Raw genomic sequence first — 23,294 nt, 5'->3', positions numbered from 1 at the left:
GACCACCAGGGAAAGGTAAGCAGGAAGGGGGCAAACACACACACACACACAGACACTACACATGCAACACTCCTCTAAACACACATGACACTTTGACTCCTCAAAACACAAAATTCAGCCACTACACATACTCTCACACATATACAACACCATATACATGCACTTCTCACAGAACAGAGCTTTGGAGGGGGGGCATCCGGCCTAGAACCCTGGGCAATTTTAATCTGCCTCTGCAAATGTCAGCTGAAGATATTGATGGGGTTTGGTTATAAGAGGGTTGAATCTTTGATAAAGGACAATGTAAAATTGAACACTGTTTTTATAAGAGGTTCATGTCTGATGTATGACTGTGTATTTTTAGACCGTTCTATAATGTTGGTCTGTCAGTAATAATGACTCATTTTGAGTGTCGTATTTGTGCATAACTAACACTAAATTTTGTTTCATAATTGCTATTTCTTTAGCTGTAATACCAATAGTAATACACCCCCTCAATATAGAGTAGGTTAAATGTATTCTGAACTCCAGTTTGCATGAAACAATTACATACTGCTGTGCTTACTGTACATGGACAGAATAACTGCTTTAATATAAAAACAGGAAATTATATCATCACCCAGGTCTTAGAACAGCTACATGATTGAATGAACTCCTACTTACAGCCAACAGGACATAAGAAGAGAATAAACTTCATCTTGTGAGACAGTATGAATAAACAAACTCTGTTGAAGAGGCAATAACGCATAATGTCAATTTATTTAAAAAGCATGTAGAATATGTGAAATATGTATAAAAGTTACAAAAAGTTTTTTTTCTTTCATCATTCGAGAAAGTATGTATTTTACAGTTTATTTCCATCAGATTACAGCTTCGATTTAAGTCCAACAGTAGAAGAATCTTTTTCTAGGTTCTCTTCTAAAGAGAAATGTAAATAGATCTTCCATACTTGCCTTCTGTGATTTACTCTTTTATAGTATTGTATGTAGACTTATTTTCAGAAACCTATGTTACGGTAGAAGGTCACGTCATGAAATAAGTCGTAGGTTTTGGAGACAATTTGACATTTGCAGATGTTGCCTACAAGTTCTATTTACCACAAAATGATCTGAAATAACTAATCATGAATGTGTGTTATATTTCAGAATATACTCCAAAATCCATAAAAGATTTCTTTCAACTAGATCTCGCTTAGAGTCTGCAAGACTCCATGGTTACTCCACACTGTCTTTTTTCATGGACCATTATTAGAAGCACTCATGGCTTTTACAAATCCCTGGATTTCTTTCTCAAGGAGCTTGTTCCTTTTTTCAGCATCATCTCGAGACCGTTCGACATTCTGCAGGGCTATTTCCAGGGCCATACGTTTATTCTTTTCTTTCTCCAGTTCCTCGTTTAATTTCACCACTTTTTTCCATGCCTCATAATTGTCTTCCTGTAGACTGTAAAAACATATGTATAAGTGGCATGTGTTGACATACAGGTTGGATGGTATGCCATCCCTCTCACAGAGAGCTCATTCATAAGCTACATTGATTTTGTAATATTTGTTATTGACAACCTCGTTGTTATTGCAACTGTGTTACAGGTTTTCAAGAAGACCAATATAATAACTAATAACTGTAACACCAAATGGCATATATGAAAAATGAGTAAACGTTAATTGGCGGATTTGGAGCTCCCACATGAGAACATGGAAGAGGGAGTGAGCTGGACATTACATATAATAAATGTGAATGATACAATGTTATTTAGACACAGTCTCTCTACTGCTGCAGTGTGTATATTGGATCATTGGGTAGAATGGTGGGGTCTGTGTCTTCTTCATTTTGTGCTGTTAAACCTAGAACGAGACAGGAGGGGCTCTGGTGTATGTGGATTTTACAAATAAAGAATATATAATAAGATAATGTTTATGTTAAGTAAGAAAACCATCTGCACTTTGTATGTGTTCTTTGTTTGCAGAAAAAGTGAGTTTGTACATGTGAATTTGGTAGATATTGTATAAGCATTTTTCTTTGCATTTTACTTTCCCTTTTAGGTCATCTGTTTTTTTGTTTTTTTTTGGGGGGGGGGGGGTTGTAAGGTCATTATTATATCTAGTTTAGGGTTCAGTTAATAAATCCTTATAAGTTATTTTTTTTTCTGACACTCCGTTGTTGAGATGTATCACTACTAGGGTAACATCACAGCAATATTTATTAGGAGAGGTTTATCAGGGTCATAACAGGTGCTATTTTATACAAAATAAAGAGCCATCACCATGGCTACCAATCAGTAGGTACTAGTGAGCAAAAGGCCCTGGTGCAAGATTTTTTGGGGCCCCCTATTGCTACAGAAGATTAACCTCTAATTCCCCCAACAGGTTCTCACTTACCACAGCCTAATACCCAACTTTACACTCACTAGACCCTACATCCCCATACCAGTTCCATAGTTACATGGTTACATAGCTGAAAAGAGACTTGCGTCCATCAAGTTCAGCCTTCCTCACATATGTTGTTGCTGTTGATCCAAAAGAAGGCAAAAAACCTAGTCTGAAGCGCTTCCAATTTTGCCACAAACTAGGAAAAAATTCCTTCTTGACCCCAAAATAGCAGTCAGATGTCTCCTTAGATCAAGCAGCTATTACCCCACTAATTAGAAATTATATCCCTGTATGTTATGTTTTTGTAAGTATTTATCCAATTGCAGTTTAAACATCTGTAGTGACTCTGACAAAACCACCTCTTCAGGCAGAGAATTCCATATCCTTCTTGCTCTTACTGCATAAAAACCTTTTCTTTGCCTTAGATGAAATCTCCTTTCTTCCAGCCTAAATGTGTGACCTCGTGTCCTATGTATAGCCCTGTTTATGAATAGATTTCCAGATAAAGGTTTGTACTGGCCCCGAATATATTTGTATAAAGTTATCATATCCCCTCTCAGGCGCCGTTTTTCCAAAGTAAACAGATTTAATTTTTTTTAACCTTTCTTCATAACTAAAATGCTCAATTCCTTTTATCAATTTGTAGTTCGTCTCTGTACTTTTTCTAGTGCCATGATATCTTTCTTTAGAACAGGCGCCGAAAATTGCACAGAATATTCAAGGTGTGGTCTTACCAGCGATTTATAAAGAGGCAAAATTATATTTTCATCCCGAGAAATTATGCCCCTATTTATACATGACAAAACCTTACTGGCTTTAGCAACTGCAGATTGACATTGCATATTGCTGCCTAATTTGTTGTCTATAACAATTCCCAAATCCTTCTCGTGTGTTATCCCTAATTCACTACCATTTAGCGTGTAAGTTGCTTGTGCATTCTTAACCCCGAAGTGCATAACTTTGCATTTCTCTATGTTAAATTTCATCTGCCATTTTAGTGCCCAGTCCCCCAATCTATCCAAATCCCTCTGCAGCAAAGCAATATCCTGCTCACATTTTATTACTTGACAAAGTTTTGTGTCATCTGCAAACACTGATACATGGCTTTCAATGCCTATTTCTAGATCATTTATAAATATGTTAAATAGAAGTGGTCCCAAAACAGAACCCTGAGGGACACCACTTACCACTTTTGTCCAGCCTGAAAATTTACCATTAATTACAGCTCGTTGTACTCTATCCTTAAGCGAATGTTCTACCCAAGAACAAGAATATTCATCTAGACCAATTTCTTTTAGTTTGAAGACTAACCTATTGTGAGGAACTGTATCAAATGCCTTGGCAAAATCCAAGTAGATCACATCCACTGCAACACCCTGATCTATACTTCTACTTACTTCTTCGTAGAATGCAATTAGGTTAGTTTGACATGACCTATGTTTCATAAAACCATGCTGATTATAACAAAGTTCTTCACAATGAATTCCTGAATATTATCCCTTAATAGCCCTTCAAATATTTTCCCAGTTACAGAAGTTAAGCTCACAAGTCAATAATTTCCAGGCAAGGATTTTGAACCCTTTTTAAATATAGGAACAACAGCTGCCTTCCTCCAATCCTCCGGTACAACACCTGAAACAGAAGAATCTTGAAAAATTAAATACAGAGGTTCACTTATTTCCCCACTTAGCTCCTTAAGTACTCGTGGGTGAATACCGTCAGGCCCCGGAGCTTTATTTACATTAATTTTCTTTAATAGCTGTAGCACCTTGTCTCGAGTTATCCAATCACAAGTTATCTGCAAGTTTTTTGCAGCAATCGTTTGCATATCTCTTGCCATAGGATCCTCATTAATATATACGGAAGAAAAATAGTTATTTAAAATTTCTGCTTTTTCCTGGTCTTCATTAGCTAATAAACCCAACTCTGTTTCCAGTGTAACTACACTTTCATTTTTTGTTTTTTTAGAATTGATGTACTTTTGGGGGTTGGTTTTGCATTCTCTAGCTATCAATTTCTCATTTTCTAGTTTAGCCACTTTAATTGCCTTTTAGCAAGCGTTATTGGCTCCCTTATATCTTAAATAGGATGCCTCTGATTTGTCTGATATAGATGCTTTAAATGCCCTTTTCTTATTTTTAATCTCTTGTTTTACTTCTCTACTAAGCCACATTGGTTTTAATTGGATTCTTTTATATTTATTACCCAATGGTACATACTGAGAAATGTACCTTTCTAATATTTGTTTGAATAGTTTCCATTTATCCTCAGTGTTTTTTTTATCACTAAGGAGTTTATGCCAGTTGATATGTTGTAGAGCTGCCCTAATCTTATTGAAATTGGCTTTTTTTTAAATTATATGTTTTAGTATACCTCACTTGCTTTTGCTTTTTTCAGTTTATTTCAAAATTTACCATATTGTGATCACTATTTCCCAAATGCTCCCCTACTTGAATATTGGTTAAAAGATCAACATTGTTTGTTATGACGAGATCCAGACAAGCATCCTAGTTGGTGCTTGTACCAGTTGTGACATAAAGGTGTCATTTAACACATTCGAAAACCTGATTCCCGTTGCTGAAGTACTAGTCCCTCTTCCCAATTTATGTCTGGGTAATTAAAATCTCCAATAATTAACGTGTTACCTCGATTTGCAGCTCTTTCAATTTGCTCTAACAGCTGTCCTTCCTCAATAATATTTTCATTTGGTGGTTTATTACATATCCCAACCAATAATTGATTTCCATTTGTTTGCCCCAAGCAGATATCTACCCATAAAGCCTCCACATTTTCCTCATCACACTCCACATGCCTAAGATTTGACTTTAACTCATGGTTGACATATAAACATACCCCACCACCCTTCTTGTTTTTCCTATCCTTCCTAAATAAAATGTACCTATTTAAATTAACTGCCCAGTCATGTGTCTCATCCCACCATGTTTCTGTTATGCCTATTATATCATATTGTTTAGTGTATGCTATTACCTCTAGTTCTCCCATTTTGTTATATAGGCTCCTTGCATTAGTAAGCATACATTTAATATTATCATGAGTCTTTTGTACTTTTTGTGAATTATCAATATTACATAACTCCTCTGTTCTGAGCTTTCCCCTCCCCCATCTCCACCCCCTTTGTTCTGAGCTAAAGCACATCTCCTTTCCATCCTATCTCCATTTTCTAGATTGCTTTGACCCTCCCCCCCTACCACTAGTTTAAAATCTCCTCCAACCTTCTAGCCATCCTATTCCCCCAGCACAGCAGACCCTCTTGCCAGTGGCGTACATACCGGGGTCGCAGGGGTCGCTGACGCGACTGGGCCCGGCCCACCAGGGGGCCCGGTCGCCCTGCGACCCAGGTATGTACCCACAGGGCCAGCCTCTTCTGCTGGGGGGCCCAGGAGCCGGCCACCTCAGGGCCCCCCGAGGCTGGCCCTGCTGTCACCCGGCTGGCGGGCGTGCGAGGGAGCACTGTCCCCTGAGTGCTCCCTCGCGCACCGCACTGAAGCCGGGGCCGGAAGATGACGTCATCTTCTGGCTCCGGCATCAGTACGCGGCGCGCGAGGGAGCTGAAGAGGGAGCACTCAGGGGACAGTGCTCCCTCGCGCGCCCGCCAGCCGGGTGACAGCAGGGCCAGCAACACCACTGGACCCCAGGGAATCCCCTCAGCTCTTCCACAGGTAAGAAGGCTGGGGGGATTAAATAAAAAAAAACGTGTGAGTGTGTTAGTGAGTATGTTAGTGTTAGTGAGTGTGTTAGTGAGTGTGTAAGTGAGTGTGTTAGTGAGTGTGTTAGTGTTAGTGAGTGTGTTAGTGTTAGTGAGTGTGTTAGTGAGTGTGTGTTAGTGAGTGTGTGTTAGTGAGTGTGTGTGTTAGTGAGTGTGTGTGTTAGTGAGTGTGTGTGTTACTGAGTGTGTTAGTGTTAGTGAGTGTGTTTGTGTTAGTGTGTGTGTTAATGTGTTAATGTGTTAGTGTGTTAGTGAGTGTGTTAGTGTGTTAGTGAGTGTGTGTGTTAGTGAGTGTGTGTGTTAGTGAGTGTGTGTGTGTTAGTGTTAGAGTGTGTGTGTGTGTGTGTTAGAGTGTGTGTTAGTGTTAGAGTGTGTGTCTGTTACTGAGTATGTTTGTGTGCGTCTGTCACTGAGTGTGTGTCTGTCAGTAAATGTGTGCGTCTGTTCATGAGTGTGTGTGTGTGTCTTAAGCACTTACCTTTCTCCAGCGCCGGACTCCCTTGGCGCTGGGGATCTCTCCGTCCCGATCCGCCTCTCAGCTCCGAATGCACATGCGTGGCAAGAGCGACGCGCGCATTCAAACCGCCCATAGGAAAGCATTACTCAATGCTTTCCTATGGACGTTCAGTGTCTTCTCACTGTAATTTTCACAGGGAGAATCGCAGAAAATCCTCTAGCGGCTGTCAATGAGACAGCCACTAGAGGCTGGATTAACCCTCAGTGAAACATAGCAGTTTCTCTGAAACTGCTATGTTTTCAGCTGCAGGGTTAAAACTAGAGAGACCTGGCACCCAGACCACTTCATTGAGCTGATTTGATCTGGGTGTCTGTAATGGTCCTTTAAGTGTATGTGTTTATGCATGCAGTGGCGTACATACCACGGTCGCACGGGTCACAGCCCTGTGACCAGTTGCCCGCCGCCATGTGTTGCGGCCCCAGCCCGCGCAGAGTAAGCACGCATTCAAACTGCCCATAGGAAAGCATTACTCAATGCTTTCCCATGGACGTTCAGTGTTTTAGAATCACGGAAGCTCCTCTAGCGGCTGTCAGTGAGACAGCCACTAGAGGCTGGACTAACCCTCAGTGAAACATAGCAGTTTCTCTGAAACTGCTATGCTTTCAGCTGCAGGGTTAAAACTAGAGGGACCTGACACCCAGACCACTTCATTGAGCTGATGTGATCTGGGTGTCTGTAGTGGTCCTTTAAGTGTGTGTGCATCTGCATGCACTGGCGTACATACCGCGGTCGCAGCCCTGCAACCCCTGCGACCAGGTGCCCGCCGCCATGTGTTGCGGCCCCCGCCCACGCAGAGTAAGCGCGGGGGGGTAGGGGAAGCCCACGGATCAGTTTTCGCACCGGGGCCCCATGGGTTGTGTGTACGCCACTGCCTCTTCCGTTTAGGTGCAATCCATCATGACTATACAGGTTGTACCCAAGCGCAAAATCGGCCCAGTGCTCTAAAAACCCAAAAGCCTCTTTCCTGCACCAAGACTTTAGCCACGCATTGACCTCTCTAATCTCCCGCTGCCTTTCTGCTGTAGCGCACAGCACAGGTAATATTTCTGAAAAAATTACCTTGCAGGTCCTTTTCTTTAGCTTACTTCCTAGTTCCCTGAACTCATTCTTTAGGACCTTCCATTTTCCTCTGACTTTGTCAATGGTACCAAGATGGACCATGACAGCTGGGTCATCTCCAGCCCCTCCCAATAATCCCTCCACTCTGTCGGCAACATGCTTCACAAAATTAATCTGCCATTGTTCCTTGCAAATTAAGTGTCTCCCTGCCTAGATTACATTTTTCTTGCCTATGTGCCCTTTCTATTGCCAAATTAAATTTGCACATTTGCCTGCCAATTAAGCATCACCCATCTTGATTTAGATTTGCACATTCCCCTAATATGTTATTCCCTCCCTCTTGCTTCCCCCCAAATAGATCTTCTTGTTTTTTTTTTTTTTTGTTATTGATACACTGCGCAAGATCCCTATCTTGGCTACTAAAGTCCTGTGCTCTGTCATATTTCTGCCCTAACTACCTGGCAGACTCCTTCTGACTATGACTAAACAGGTCCACTGGTGGCTCAGTAGGAAAGTTGCCAGTGATACAGACACACACAAAATGTAGTTCAGACAAACATTCACACACCATGCAACTCGCAGACATACTCCATACAAATCCTAGACAATTTTCATGCAGTTCATACACAACTTCTATGTACTACACAGAGACATACTATGCAGTTCACGGACACCCTTCGTATTATTCGTATTCGCACTCCACTCTATGCAATTTAGACATACTCCACACAATATCTCCATGCAATTATGTCTGTCTCATTAGAGATATTGCCTTCTAGCTTAAAGAAGCAAGGTGAATTGCTAGTGTAGGACTCACCTGAGGTTTGCCTTGACCTGACAGGTGAGCTTACCTTTTACTGAAACGTTTAGTGAAACTAACAACCTCTAGTTATTTAAATGTGCATAGGGATCTGGGATAGTTTGCAAGTAACTTTTCCTTTGTTTTTGTATTGTATGTTGGGGCTGATGTGTACTATAGTCATTGCTGCCACCCAGGAGTAGTGGGATTTTGAGCACAATACTTAATTTTGTATGTTTATACTCCATGCTCTATACAGACACACTCCATACACAACATAAACACAACACCATTCATTTCACAGACACCTCACAGATACCTCATACAGTTCACAATATTTTTGCAGGAAATGAAAAAAATTTGACAAATTAAAGTACCAGGTTAGCAAACAGCACTTACCACCTTTCCTAGCAAGGCGTTAAGCAACAGTCCTCCTACCTGGTTCCCTTTCTTCTGACAGATGGACTACTCACACATCCACCACAGGGGAGGGCTTCTTGCCTTGCTTCAGATCCAAGACTGTTTCCTCCATCATCCATTGGGATGGCAAAATACATTCTGGAGTAAGAAGTGGTGGGGCTAGAATCCATCGCTTATTGACACTTATGGGATCTTACCTCATAGTAGGAAACCATGGTATGCGCTCACCACAGCTCACCTCTACTGGACCCTCACTGCTCTCCCTCCCATGATGAGTGGCCAGTGGCCGCCCCTGTGACCTGGTATGTACCCACTGGGCCAGCCTCTCCTCCTGGAGGGCTGGCCCTGGTGTCACCGGCTGGCCGGTCCTGCAGGCGTGCGAGGGAGCACTCTCCCCTGAGTGCTTCTTCTTCAGCTCCCTCGCGCACTGCACTGATACCGGAGCCGGAAGATGACGTCATCTTCCGGCGCCGGCATCCCTACGCGGCGCACGAGGGAGCTGAAAAGGAAGCACTCAGGGGAGAGTGCTCCCTCGCGCGCCCGCCAGCCTGCCTGCCCGCCCAGTGACCGGCCGCCCAGGAGCCCAGCAGTACCACTGGACCCCAGGGAATCCCCTCAGCACTCCAAAAAGTAAGGAGGCTGGGGGGATTAAATTTAAAAAAAACATGTGTAAGTGTTAGTGTGTGTGTCAGTGTTAGTGTGAGTGTTAGTGTTACTGTGTGTGTTAGTGTTACTGTGTGTGTTAGTGTGTGTGTTAGTGTTACTGTGTGTGTTAGTGTGTGTGAGTATGTGTTAGTGTGTGTTAGTTTGTGTGTTAATGTTACTATTAGTGTTACTGTGCGTGTGAGTGTGAGTGTCTGCTAGTGAGTGTCAGTGAGTGTGTCTGTTGAGTGTGTGTCTGCTAGTGAGTGTCAGTGAGTGTGTTACTGTGTGTCTGTTACTGAGTGTGTTTGTGTGTGTGTTAGTGAGTCTGTTTGATGTCTGTTAGTGAGTGTGTGTTTGTCAGTGAGAGTGTATGTTTTGTAAGTGAGTGTGTATGTATGTCTGTCGCTGAGTGTGTCTCTGTCAGTAAATGTGTGTGTCTGTTAGCTAGTGTGTATGCGTCTGTTCGTGAGAGTGTGTGTGTCTTCAGCACTTACCTTTCTCCAGCGCCGGACTCCCTTGGCGCTGGGGATCCCTCCGCCTCTCAGCTCCGAATGCGCATGCACGGCAAGAGCCGTGCACGCATTCAAACTGCCCATAGGAAAGCATTACTCAATGCTTTCCCATGGACGTTCAGTGTTTTAGAATCACGGAAGCTCCTCTAGCGGCTGTCAGTGAGACAGCCACTAGAGGCTGGACTAACCCTCAGTGAAACATAGCAGTTTCTCTGAAACTGCTATGCTTTCAGCTGCAGGGTTAAAACTAGAGGGACCTGACACCCAGACCACTTCATTGAGCTGATGTGATCTGGGTGTCTGTAGTGGTCCTTTAAGTGTGTGTGCATCTGCATGCACTGGCGTACATACCGCGGTCGCAGCCCTGCAACCCCTGCGACCAGGTGCCCGCTGCCATGTGTTGCGGCCCCCGCCCACGCAGAGTAAGCGCGGGGGGGTAGGGGGGCCCACAGATCAATTTTCGCACCGGGGCCCCATGGGTCATGTGTACGCCACTGTGAGTGGCCACATGTGGGCCCTTAAAATTTGGTGGGCCCTGGTGCCGTTGCATCTCCTATACCTTCATTAGTTTCGTCCTTGAAACCATTTTAATGCCTGACAACATTAAACACTTTGCACCCATAATAACACCTGTTTTGCCCTCCTAAATCTTCCCCGTTGTCTTTTCAAAGTTGTGTTTTTTCACTTTGGTATTCAAGAAGCACAATATAATGCTTACTTCACTACTTTTTCTTGTACATTTAAACCATGTCATGATATGACCTCTACATTTAAAACATGTCTCAGCGGCTAGATGCTATCATCCCTTCCAATATTTGGCCTAACCTTCCATAGTAGTTTGGCAATATCTACAATTTTTCTATGTTGAAATGCCTCATTTATTATTCTTGCTCTCAGAGAAAACACTGATTTATATTTACTATACTTAAACATGAATCTATGTTTCTAATTTATATTTCTTACCTTTTTATTTGTTCTTCAAGTTGTTTCTTTTCAAGGTCTGCTTCTATATGATGTTCAGTTAAATTGGGCAATATGGCATAGTTTTTGCAGCCCTTGCTCTCAGCTCCGGGGCTTTTTAAACAATGTTTTGGATAGGTCATTGTTTGCTGTTGAAGTTGCTGAGCTTCACAGCTATTTTCACACAAGTCTGCTGGATTGGATATTGGTCTATTCCCACTGTCACCCTGTGGACATGGAACATTATCATAGGTTGATTTACGTTGGCACTTTAAATCTTCTGACAGAGTTCTCTTGTGTCCAGTAGAAGGCAAACCGCAAGCCTGGTGCCCATTGGATGATACAGGGGACATCCAAAAGTCTCCACGGAATATTTCAGATTTAAGTTCATCAGCAGTGCTGTCTAACTGCTTGCTTGCAGTATTGAACTTTGCATTGGGTAAAGTTTGAGTTCGTTTTCTTGGAACAGCTTTCCATGACCCATTTTTATTCTTTAACAATGATCCCTCTTCCAGGGCTGTTATGCCATCTTCTGAGCTAGATGAACCACGAGAGTTACTCACATCTTTCTGAAAAGAGATGAAATCTCAACTAAGAAATATGTAATGCTCATTGCTGATTAAAACGTGTCATCTCTCGTCACCAAATGACCACTGGTGGATCAACTCAAGGTTATGTGTCACATCTATCTGCACATCTATTTGCTAGAAGGCCACATGATTTTCTGTGAAGAGATCCTGACATCTAAGCAGACACACCCTAACGCATGGCCAAATTCTCTTCCCTGTTTGCTGTTTAGGTCTCTTTAAGCACACTTGTTTTAATTTGGGATAGCTTGCTATAAATGTTATGGTTTGTTGTATTTGTTTTTGTTAGTAGAAAAAAATAATAATACAACACATCAAAAATATAGATAATGAAGTGTCACAAGAAATGTTTAAATATAATAGTATATCAAATTTTGAAATTTGAAATGTAGTTATTACATTTTTGGGTAAGTTATAAACTCCTTTATTTTCTCCATTTTTTAATTTTCTTTTTTTTGTATATATAATAAAGCCAGCACCAAATACAGTGGCATGGAAAGATAAACATTGTTAAACATTTGAAAAAAGAAAAAATGAAGAAATAAAAGAAAGAAGGATCCTAAATCTAAATTAAACAAAAAAAATAAATAAAAAAAAATGGGATCTAGTATTTGGGAAGAGAAAATAATCTAATAAAGAGAGCAGTAAATCATATGAAATGTGAATTAAAAAAACAAGGGAAAAAATAATTGAGGAAAAAAATGTAGTGCAAAAGAAAAAAAATTGAAGTAGTAAGTAGTAAAATATATGAAACATAGCGGTAGGAGCCTGACCTGCAAGCTGGCGAGACGTGTGGTGTCTGAGCTCCTGCAACATAAGCAGACTTGGAAGTATTAATCCTAACCATCACACTCTCACGCTGACCATACAATATTTCACGGGTCAGGGGCTCCAGGGCAATCTACGACACCAGGTGCCCGGTCAAGCCTGCTGCGGCCTACCGTGACTGGAGATGGGGAGAGGTAGCCGATCTCCTCGTGCTTTTACTCCAGGCCCTGATCCGTGGCACTCCTATCCCCCCTGGACAATCTAAAGCTGTTAGATACAGCCTCACCGCTCCAGCAGAGCAGATTCAGTTTCAACCGCAGGCATCTTAAGATGGCGACTGTCTTCCACTCTGACCCACCACATGGTGTGAGTTCAACAGAGGACACTCTACGACCCTATCACTCTCTTCCTGATGGGTCTCGACGAGCACTTTCAACAGTTCTGGCTCAAACTTCAGCCAGCAAGATCAGACTCCGGCAGGGAAAGCGGGGAACCCACCGACCCAAGGCAGAAAGGCCTCCTCAGGATAACGCAACAAGAAAGCGGCAAACAAAACCCCATACTCACCTATCTGGGTTGAGGGCCACCCGAGGCAAGACCTCCCAGCATCGCCCAGCCAGGCGGAGGAATCCCTTCAGACGGCTGCGACTGACACCTAAATCCACCGACCTCTCCCTGAAGGGGATAGACTTGGTCACAAGAACACCAGAGTCTGTGGTACACAGATGCTGGCCCTCCTGCAAGTCCGAGGCTGGAGATACACCCTGCCTCTGAGTGATGTTTTTCCTGATGGAGTAAAAGCATTGCCACTTAAGGGAGTCGGGTGAATATGCTCACAGGACTTCCGCCCGAGTTTACACTTAACCTATGTTTTAAAGCCATGCATCTAGTTTTCATTTTCCTTATTTTCTCTCTGTTTGGGAGTGGTGTGGCACCTAAACGTTCTGCAATCAGGGGTGGTAAATGTAATTACTATACTCCAATAGCATATCTGTAACAAGTCTGGTTCTACCTACTATAGCCTGTCTAAGCATCTACTGCATATATCTTGACCCACTCTTTAGCTATATGGCAATTTCTATGTATTGAGTAACTTTTCTTATAATTTTCGTGTTTTTAAAAAAAAAAAAGTGCAGTTTCCTCATATTGTTTGCTGGATAACCGTATATGTGATTTATTATCCTGAATATGTACACTATCCATTTTATCTTTCTGCACGTCAAAAATAAAGAATGGAAATAAATATATATATGAAACAGGTTAAGAATTCCAGATAATTCTTACTTTAGTGAATAATCCTGTTAGTATTTGTAAGTATAATTTAGATGGTAGTTACCTCTTAGTGTACACCTGAATCAAATGTACTGAGCACACCTCTGATTATATAATGAGTGTCTGCTGATTTGATGGGCTATATAAAAATACAATTGGGGTCTTAAAATTCAAAGCATTCTGGCTGTAATCATTTATTTAATTCTTTATTTTTGTGGTGCAAGTAGTTAACATACTTTATGCAGTGCCCAAACAGCAGTAGCAAGGATGATAATATACATGCATTAACAAGTACAGGGCATAAAAGATCACTGCACACTTTTTTTTTGCTGGTCTAACTTGTCCAAGGGATAAAGTATAACAGTAAAACAGATTATGTGTTCAATGTGATTTACTTAGACAAGTGAGTGGTTATGTGAAAACTAATTGTAATACAAGCTTATAGGACAGGAGTATGCGATAAGAAAGAAATATAAAAAATAGATTGTCAGGTAATCTTATTTGTCAGCTTGAGTTGTTAGGTAACAGGCTATCTATAAACATGCCTAACTAGTAGTTAGGGGTCATAAAATCTAGAATTATAAAAAATAAGGTGATTAAACATGCTGGATCTAATAAGCATGTTAGGTATGTTATATCACATTAGTCGACTGACTATATAGGAGCTGAGTCAAGATGCAGGAACCGTCCCCATGACAGACGTGAGACCTCATAGAAGGAAGCAGACTTGTGGTTAACCGATGTCGGATCTGCCATGTGGGAGCATCAGGCAGCAAGTGTCCACCGAGGCAGGGATCTGGGCACAGTCCAGCAAGGCTTGCCATTCGACTCCATGCTGATTGCCTCTGGGCCGCAGTGATTTAAGATGGGATCTGCCATGTTTGTGCAGCAGGGAGCTAGTGTTCCCCTAGGCCGCAGCAATGCAGGATGGATATAAGGTGAGTTTGGGGTTGGCCCAATAGCAGGGATACGGTGCTTTTCTGCAGAATCCCTTTTTCCCGGCGGTGATGGTCGTTGTTCAGCATTCCGACCCTTCGGTACGGCTGTTGTCGGCAGCATGACTGGGTCCACTGTACGGCTCATAGCCAGCGTGGATTGTTGAGGAAGCGGAGGAGAGCTTTTCTGTCATTTTGGGATGTGAAACTAGAAGGCCGCAAACACATAATTTAGCCTTTGGGTGAGTGAGTGTGGCTGGTACCGGGCACTGGGACGGTTGCCTGGTACCGGGATAACCCCCACCGGACCGAGGGGGGCCGAGGGGGGGCAAGGGCCTCGATTGAAGATTCCAGGCATGTATGGCGGCGGGGGAACGGACGTCTTTTCCGCGCCTACCACGTTTTTAGGCTGCACATAACCCTTGAGTGCCTCCAAGATTTGCTTGTTTGGTGCCCTCTCGACTTGTGTCCTTTATTTGGCATTTTTAGGTCGTGTTGTGTCCTTTTTTTCCAAGTTATTTGCTGTGCAGAGCAGGAGCTGGAGCATCAAGCGTACGCTCTGTTCAGCAGCCAGGCCCCACTATAATCAACTATTTAAATAAGGATTATTGAAGGATAATTTATTTTACTAGTTGCCTGCTATTGATCGTGTCAAGTTTAATCGAAAATGAAGCCCTAGACTTCAACCAACTTCCTTCGACGTTTATTTACCTTGGACTCTTCCGACCACGTATGATAATTAAAAATCAAATCTTTTGTCTACAGTATTCTATTCAAGTATAAATTCGTAGCCTAATCTTACATATGCGAGAGAGTGCAAAGTGACTTTACGAGTACAATATTAAGTGTACATAGTAAACTTGATGGTAACTATTCCAGATCATCATGATGCTTAAAGGAGCAAGAAACATTAATTGGCCACTAGGGGCCATGCTTCATTTAAACGTATTACTTCATTAGTAGACATAGATAAAAAAAATGTGCCGATATGAGCCAGCCCCTTTGGCCTCACATCACAGCAGAATGCTTCATTTCTTCTTCTGCTGGCACAAAATATCATGTGTAGCCATACCTCGCTTAATATATATATAAATATATAAAGGTTTTGCCTGGGATTGTGGGAGGGGCTTATTTACCTGCAGTGCTGCAGCTAATGAAAGGAAAGCTTTTAGGGAGTAGGACATTTTATGCAAATATTAGTAAATGCATACCTGTTTTTACAACAAATAATGATCTGTATTAAAAAAAAAATATGTATTTTCAGATATAGAGTTTCCCTTTAAACGCTGCAGTGATCCAAAATAGCTACCATAAAGGTAACTAGTAATATTGTACTTTCAAAGATCTGGTATGTTTTTCCCTTATGTAGAATAACTTTGTAATTATCCCCACAAATATAGCATTTGTTTATTTTAATTAATCCGTAAAATGAGATAATAAAATAAAGCTTAATTTGCTATACCTCATTAGGTCTTACCGTTTGTGTTTTGGGGAGGACTTCTCCAGGTGACACAGTCTCTTCAGATGTTTCCCATCCCACAGAACTCCGTGGGACCTGTAACTTTTTGCAGTCATTCTTCTGGGGTGCAGGTTCAGCTGGCAAATCATTGGTTTTGGGGAAGAACTTTTCATGGTAGCTGATCATCACTGTCATGAGCTTCTGGATCTGAGGAGTACCTGCGTTTACGTTATGAGGAATATGTATTATCTGTGCAATTATCCCACCTAATAAACAGGTAATACTGTCGGATCTTCACTGTGTTGTCTGGGGGCACTGATCTATGGCAAAACCTACACTTATATGTCCTTGTCTGCCCGAATTAGACCCCCAATTAGTTCAACTGCCTTCATAATATGATATCAAGCACCCCTTCATAGTGTAACTCCAACTAGTCTTGTCTTGGGCAGACTGGACAGGAATTGTATTGTACTTGTCAAGGGCAAATGGTTTGGTAGAAAGTTATGCATATGTGTATATATATATATATATATATATATATATATATATATATATTACATTTAGGTCTAACACTGAACTTTTTCTATTGTTTTATTGAAATGCTTTAACATGTGTCATGGAATGATTGTAACTTTGCATACATATTTTAAACCAAACCACAAATCAGTAGAGAAAATGAAAAAGAAAGTTAAAGTGATACTTATAGTACTCTGAATACTGTCTTAAAGTATTACAATAACAGGGAATGTACTATACAGGTACAATAGAATAAATAGTGGTAATTACTTTGCATTATGGCTACTGGATCCTCTGTTTTTGGCTTCATAAGGTTCACTCCTATCACCATGGCAAGGTTGTCCACACTCATCTTATTTACGCTGGAATGTTTTTGTACTTCGTATAAAAATCTGCAAAGGCACAGGTAAAGTGTATGCTCATTGATCAAACAACAATCACAACAGAAAAACTACTCAAAAATCAACAAACGAAAGTAAAAAATGGTGCAGGAGAACATCTGTAATTTTAATGTATTTATAGACTATATAATATATATGTACAAAATACTAAAATAACTATGCAAATAATAAGAAGAAATAAAATAAGACTACTTTCAAATTAAATAGAATCACATAAATGAGAAAAACAAAAATCTATAGTGCAAAACTAAGCAAAGCAAATGTATTAACATAGATATGTATAGATGTCTGAATAATATCAACAGATCATTTGAGTTATGTGAATGTAATGATAATTATGTAAAATAAAAAGCATAAAACATGCATAAAATATTTTTTTTCCCAGCAGGGCTACTGAACTACTATGGAATAGGAACGGTATTTCTCCCACTAGTATTCAGAATTCCTTATATGTGTTTGGCCTAACACACTACAGATCCAGCATACAGAGCACACATCAGCAGAGGTCCGTATCCACACAGGACCATTGGCGCACTTGTAGAGTCGAGCTGTCTGCAGTGCACGTCCCCCGGAGCGAGATCCTTGTCGGGACGCACACACAGAATCACACGCACACACGGCGACTGGATTTCAAGCGCAAGTCTGTCAAGGCAATCCACATCAATCCCAGCCAAATTCGAAGGTCCTTGCATATTACTGACCCTCATAAGACTGGTAATAACTGTATGAACTATTCCTGATCTATATTTTTAACTTTTTAATCAATAAACAGTTTTTTTGTAATTTACATCCAGTTTGTACCATTGCTTTCCATTTTGGTGATACACTGTTTATATTACTATAGCAAACAGTCTTCTATACTGCATTGCTACATTACATATCCTTTTTTTATCCTGATTGTATCTTTGTAATATACAAAGTATAGCATTTGGTGTCAGTATCAACTACTTTGGATCAGGGATAGAGATATTTGCACTGCACATATTATTTGCTGCATAATATCATTCATTATTCCTAATCTATTTTTATCTTTGTTTTTATCTGTCACAATTTTATCCTTTTCTATTAGCATTATTTTTATCCTTTTATTCCTTCCTTTTTATTCCTAAAATTATATTTGTATTTGCTCATGTATATTTATATCTTTATATACATCTTATATTTTATATTTATATTGCACTTTCTATTACCACCATATTTTAGCCATAATCACAGGTCAGCTCCTGGTATTTGCACACTACTTCAGAGTGTTCTCTCTAACACACTACATGTTTATTTGGGATTATCACTGTTATATAATGTAGGTCATACAACCACTTAGATATTCTACTATACCAAAAGAATAGAATGATAGAGTATTCTGTCCATCAGGTTTTGAGCTCTTGGCAGTAAAAAGCTAAGCACCATATGCCCCTTTAGGACTGGCACAGCTTAGAATCATCAAGCACTGTAGCAGACTGTGTAACAAAGTATCTCCATAACAAATAAATACACATTTTGTTTTACAATATATATTAAAAAAAATAATACCTGCATATGAAGCTCAGTAGATTGTAGTTCTCTTTAGGAAGGAGCTTAATTTGTTTCATTAGTTGTTTGTGACCCTACAGCATAGAACAGAATGGTAGAACATATATTTTAAAAAAAAAAATAATACTGTAAAAGTAACAAAAGAAAAATAATAATAAATATCCTGTTTGTTTGTATTTGTGCACTCACACACATCAGCATTGATTAACAGCGATATAAACATTACTATTGCTCAGATCTACGTATTGTATTTGTGTATTGAGCATTAAGTGATATTTGGTGACCTCTCTATAAAGCTTCAGCCATGGCATGGCTCAAACCACATTGTGACAGTGACAGCCTATTATGGCCCTCCTCACACATTACTCAAATGCAGGGTGTGCCCATAATAAGTCCAAGTGGGTTAACTGGATGTAAGCAGCAGTCTGAAGAGGCAGGCAGTGATGGATGTGTCCCTTTGCCTCCCCTCCTACCAGCAGTGTCTAGGCAGTAGGTTGTCTGCTAGCTGCCTGTCACCTGTTTATATTTCTGGGTAGAACCTGTGGAAATTTCTAACTTAATAAAGGACAGATGATTATGTTAGCTGTCCATCACCCAGAAGCTGAAATAAATACAATATTACCCTTGTGGCATGCAATACCAGTAGTGAAATTGGTGAATAAACAATAATAAATTACCCCTTAAACGGTAGTAATGTGTGCATGTATCCTCGAATACCCCATTGTTACAAAGCATAAAAATAAGCGTGAGGAATGCCGTTGGGGTACCTCATGCATGTTGTTATATTTATATGCACTGCAAAAAACAAAACAAAAAAAAAGGAGTGTGAAGACTTCTCTGTGTCTCCGCAAATATGGATATGAATAGAAAATACACAATCTAAAATAAATAACAACAAAGAGGGACCACAAATGGAGTAGATAAAATAAAACACCATAGAAAATGAAAACTAAGATACACCCACAAACGTAGGAGTAAAATAGGCGGAATATATAATTCAAATGGCGACTTATTTTCTTCTCTTCACCCACTCTTTAAGCTTTTAAGGTAAGAGAGAAAACAAAACATAGTGTACGACTATATATACACTAAGGAAATACTTTATTAGATTGCACTAGCCGGATGCCCCTGACGAAGTCTTAGGATTGCTTTTATGTTGCAGATTTTATTGTATATTTTGTTTCATACTCGCATGCTTCTCATCCTGGAAGTTTACCAGCTTCTTCCTGGATATTGAAGATACATTGCGATTTTGATGGACTTTTTAACTACTGATTTCTAGACATGTGCAATACGTTTCGGTCCGAATATGTATTCGGACGAATTTCGGACAATTCGGACACTCGGGTACTTCCGAATGTTCGAATTGCCGAAGTGCCGAATTGCCAAGGTCCCGAAGTTCCGAAATTACAGAAATTCCGAAGTGTCGAAGTGCCGAAGTGTCGAAGTGCTGAAGTGCCGAAGCACAGTATTGCCTAAGTACTAATAAACTTACCCAGTGAAAGAAGAAAAATGTTACATTGTAAATAATTGTAAATAAAAAGAATACAAACATAGCCAGGATTCAGCTGTAAGCATTTGCAACACTTACAACAATCAAGTAACATACATTCATATAAAATGTAAGTTACTTAGCCTGTCAATGTAATGACCGGAATGAATAAGTAGATAACTCCCTAATTCCCACGGTATTAGGGAGCTATCTACTAAAAGGCTGAAAGACCAATTTAGGTCTTTCAGCCTTTTAGTAGATAGCTGCCTAATACCGTGGGAATTAGGGAGTTATCTACTTATTACTTAGTATTAGTAAATTATGCCCCTACTCGCTATACTGCAAGTAGGGGCATGTCTATTAAACAGTGAGCAGCCTGTGGCTGCTCACTGTAGAAAAAAAAAAAAGTAAGTAACCAATCAGAGTTATGAGTCAAATTACACAGCGTGGGAAAATTCCAAAGAACTTTCCCACGCTGTGTAAAATGACACAGAGCACTCTGGTGGATTTCAAACCAACCAATCAGAGTGCTGTGACAGGTAAATGTAGAGACTTACCTGTCAGTCTCTTCACTTACCTGTCAGAGCACTCTGATTGGATGGCTTAAACCCACCAATCAGAGTGCTCTGAACCTAATTGCAGGGCGGGGCAAGGCTTTATAAGCCTTCCCCCGCCCTGCAGAGCTCAGTCTGTGCGGAGCCCTCCATGAGTGAAGATGGATTTTTTTTTTTGTGCTCGTTTTTTTTTTGTTTTTTTTATAAGTGCGTCGGTTATTATGTTTTTTTATTTGGCCTTTTTGGGGGCTGAAAAAAGAGGATTTTAGAAGAAAGAAAACATTGAATGGTAAGTTTTATTTTTATTTTTTACAGGTACTTAGTTAAAGGTCCCCCCCTCATTAGTTTTTAAGGTGAGGGGGGTAGGTAGGGGGATAATTTTTATTGGGGGAGGGGGTGACTAGGGGTTTGGGGACCCCTAGTCACCTGGGGGGAAAAAAAATTTTAGGGCCCCCACCCGCCGCTCAGGGGTGGGGGCCAGGGGGGAGGACCTTAGCCCCCCCCTTATTAGTAGTTAGGACCCCCACCCACCGCTCAGGGGTGGGGGCCAGGGGGGAGGACATTAGGTTCCCCCCCTTATTAGTATTTAGGGCCCCCACCCGCCGCTGAGGGGTGGGGTCAGGGGGAGGACACTAGGTGTCCCCCCTTATTACAATTTAGGGCCCCCACCCGTCGCTCAGGAGTGGGGGCCAGGGGGACGACATTAGGTCCCCCCCTTATTAGTATTTAGAGTCCCCACCCACCGCTCAGGGGTGGGGGCCAGGGGGGAGGACCTTATGTCCCCCCTTATTTTACTGTAGGGCCCCCACCCACTGCTCAGGGGTGGGGGCCGGGGGAGGACATTAGGTTCCCCCCCTTATTAGTATTTAGGGCCCCCACCCACCGCTCAGGGGTGGGGGCCAGGGAGGAGGACATTAGGTCCCCTCCCCTTATTCTGATTTAGGGCCCCCACCCGCCGCTCAGGAGTGGGGGCCAGGGGGAGGACAATAGGTCCCACCCATCATTTTACGTTAGGGCCCCCACCCGCCGCTCAGGGGTGGGGGCCGGGGGGTACTATTTATTTTATTTTTTTAAACAGTGAGCAGTCACAGGCTGCTCACTGTTTACTGGACATGCCCCTACTCGCGGTATAGTGAGTAGGGGCAAAATGTGCTAATACTAAGTAATTTTTTTCTTTCAGCCTTTTGGTAGATAACTCCCTAATACCGTGGGAATTAGGGAGTTATCTACCAAGCGGCTGCAAGAGAAGTCCCGAGGTGCCGAAGTCCCGAAATTCCGAAGTGTCGAAGTTGCAGAATTTCCGAAGTGTCGAAGTGCCGAAGTTGCAGAATTTCCGAAGTGCCGAAGTGCTAAAGTGCCGAAGTTCCGAAGTTGCCGAATTTCCGAAGTGTCGAAGTGCCGAAGTTGCCGAAGTTGCCGAAGTTCCGAAGTCTTGAAGTGCCGAATTGCCGAAGTCCCGAATTGCGAAAATCCCGAATTTCGGAATGCCGAACCGAACCGAACATTTTCCCCATGCACATGCCTACTTATTTCCCGTGAGTGCAATCTAATAAAGTATTTCCTTAGTGTATATATAGTCGCACACTATGTTTTGTATTTCTCTCTTACCTTAAAAGCTTAAAGAGTGGGTGAAGGGAAGGGAAGAAGTCTCCATTTGAATTATATATTCTGCCTATTTTAACAAATCTGCATTTTTTTTTATTGTGGGTATAGCCTAAAATCAGCTTGAAAAAAGCTACAGATCTGTTATCTGCAGCCACTGCAAGCCCTCCCCTTCTAACCCCACCCAGACTTTATGTGGCTGTCCAATCACAGACATCCCAATCCAGCTCAAAGAAAAGTCTTTGCAAGGCAGGTGCTCTTGGCAATTTACTACCTCTTGAGGTTAGCTCCACTGAGCAACAGGAAGTAACAGGACTTGTTGTCTGTTTGACAGTCAGGGGGGTGTAGCAAGGTTAATTTATAAAAGTGTAGATTTTAATTTAAATCTGCTTGTTTTGTAAAATTAAAGAGGACGCAGCCTTCACGCATAAAGTACTTTAACTAATTGATGTGCAATAGGGGTGTGGAGTCTTCCTTTAACTTAATTTGATATACATATATCAGTTATCAGCATATCCTATTTTGATTAAATATGCTTGCGTTATTGTATGAATTGAATGAATGAATGCAGGATTTTATGATACATTACGTACAGACATGGATATTCTCTAAACTGTGTCTTGTCAGGAGCTGGCCACTAAATTGATACTATTTTAGCATAAAATGCTAAATTCTCTGATCGATTCCTGACAATTTCAATGTTTAGTGAATAACCATAACATGGTCTGCTTTCCATGTTGGTACTTTTTGATGCATTATCAAATCCCAGCAAGATACTTTCTCTTAATTTCCATCGCCTACCTTTTTTTCATCAATGTTGATCATTCTTTCACTGCCAAGAAAATCTTCAAACTGACACCATGGGACGACTGGCTCTGGCAATTCCCGTAGGTACATTTTAAATAATGATGCCACAGTGTGGACATCTGTATCTCTGACAGAGAGAAAAGTATCATACAGTTAACATTCCCATTAAAATCACACATTAAGCACCGTGTAGATCACCTGGATTCCATTGTATTCCTCGAGGCACAGCAAGATCAGGCAATTGCAAGAACAGAAATGTTCAAATCCTGGGCTGTTAGGGTATGTTGATGAATGGGCTAAAAACCACAGGTGTAACAACATCCCTTGATCTTCTCTTGGACTACAACCCACATCAATCCACAGTCAG

The 23,294-nt window shown here is 41.2% G+C and overlaps 1 protein-coding gene across 2 annotated transcripts in view; it reads right to left on the bottom strand.

Annotated features, from left to right (window-relative positions):
* Window positions 1-725: 725 nt before the first annotated feature.
* The window catches only part of ARHGAP25 (Rho GTPase activating protein 25), an 87,773-nt gene continuing 65,204 nt past the window's right edge, over window positions 726-23,294 (bottom strand). For both annotated transcript variants that reach the window (XM_063448638.1, XM_063448639.1), the window contains 6 exons: window positions 22,922-23,054; window positions 18,473-18,546; window positions 16,812-16,933; window positions 16,044-16,243; window positions 11,008-11,573; window positions 726-1,439 (listed from right to left, as the gene is read on the bottom strand). In XM_063448638.1, the coding sequence (XP_063304708.1) occupies window positions 1,232-1,439; window positions 11,008-11,573; window positions 16,044-16,243; window positions 16,812-16,933; window positions 18,473-18,546; window positions 22,922-23,054 (1,303 nt within the window). In that variant the 3' untranslated portion in view covers window positions 726-1,231. The remainder of the gene's footprint in view (window positions 1,440-11,007; window positions 11,574-16,043; window positions 16,244-16,811; window positions 16,934-18,472; window positions 18,547-22,921; window positions 23,055-23,294) is intronic.

This window comes from Pelobates fuscus, chromosome 3 (assembly GCF_036172605.1).
Source record: "Pelobates fuscus isolate aPelFus1 chromosome 3, aPelFus1.pri, whole genome shotgun sequence".
In the NCBI taxonomy this organism is placed as follows: Eukaryota; Metazoa; Chordata; class Amphibia; order Anura; family Pelobatidae; genus Pelobates; species Pelobates fuscus.
Note: the sequence above shows the minus strand (reverse complement) of the source record. Positions and strands in the feature narration are given on the sequence as shown.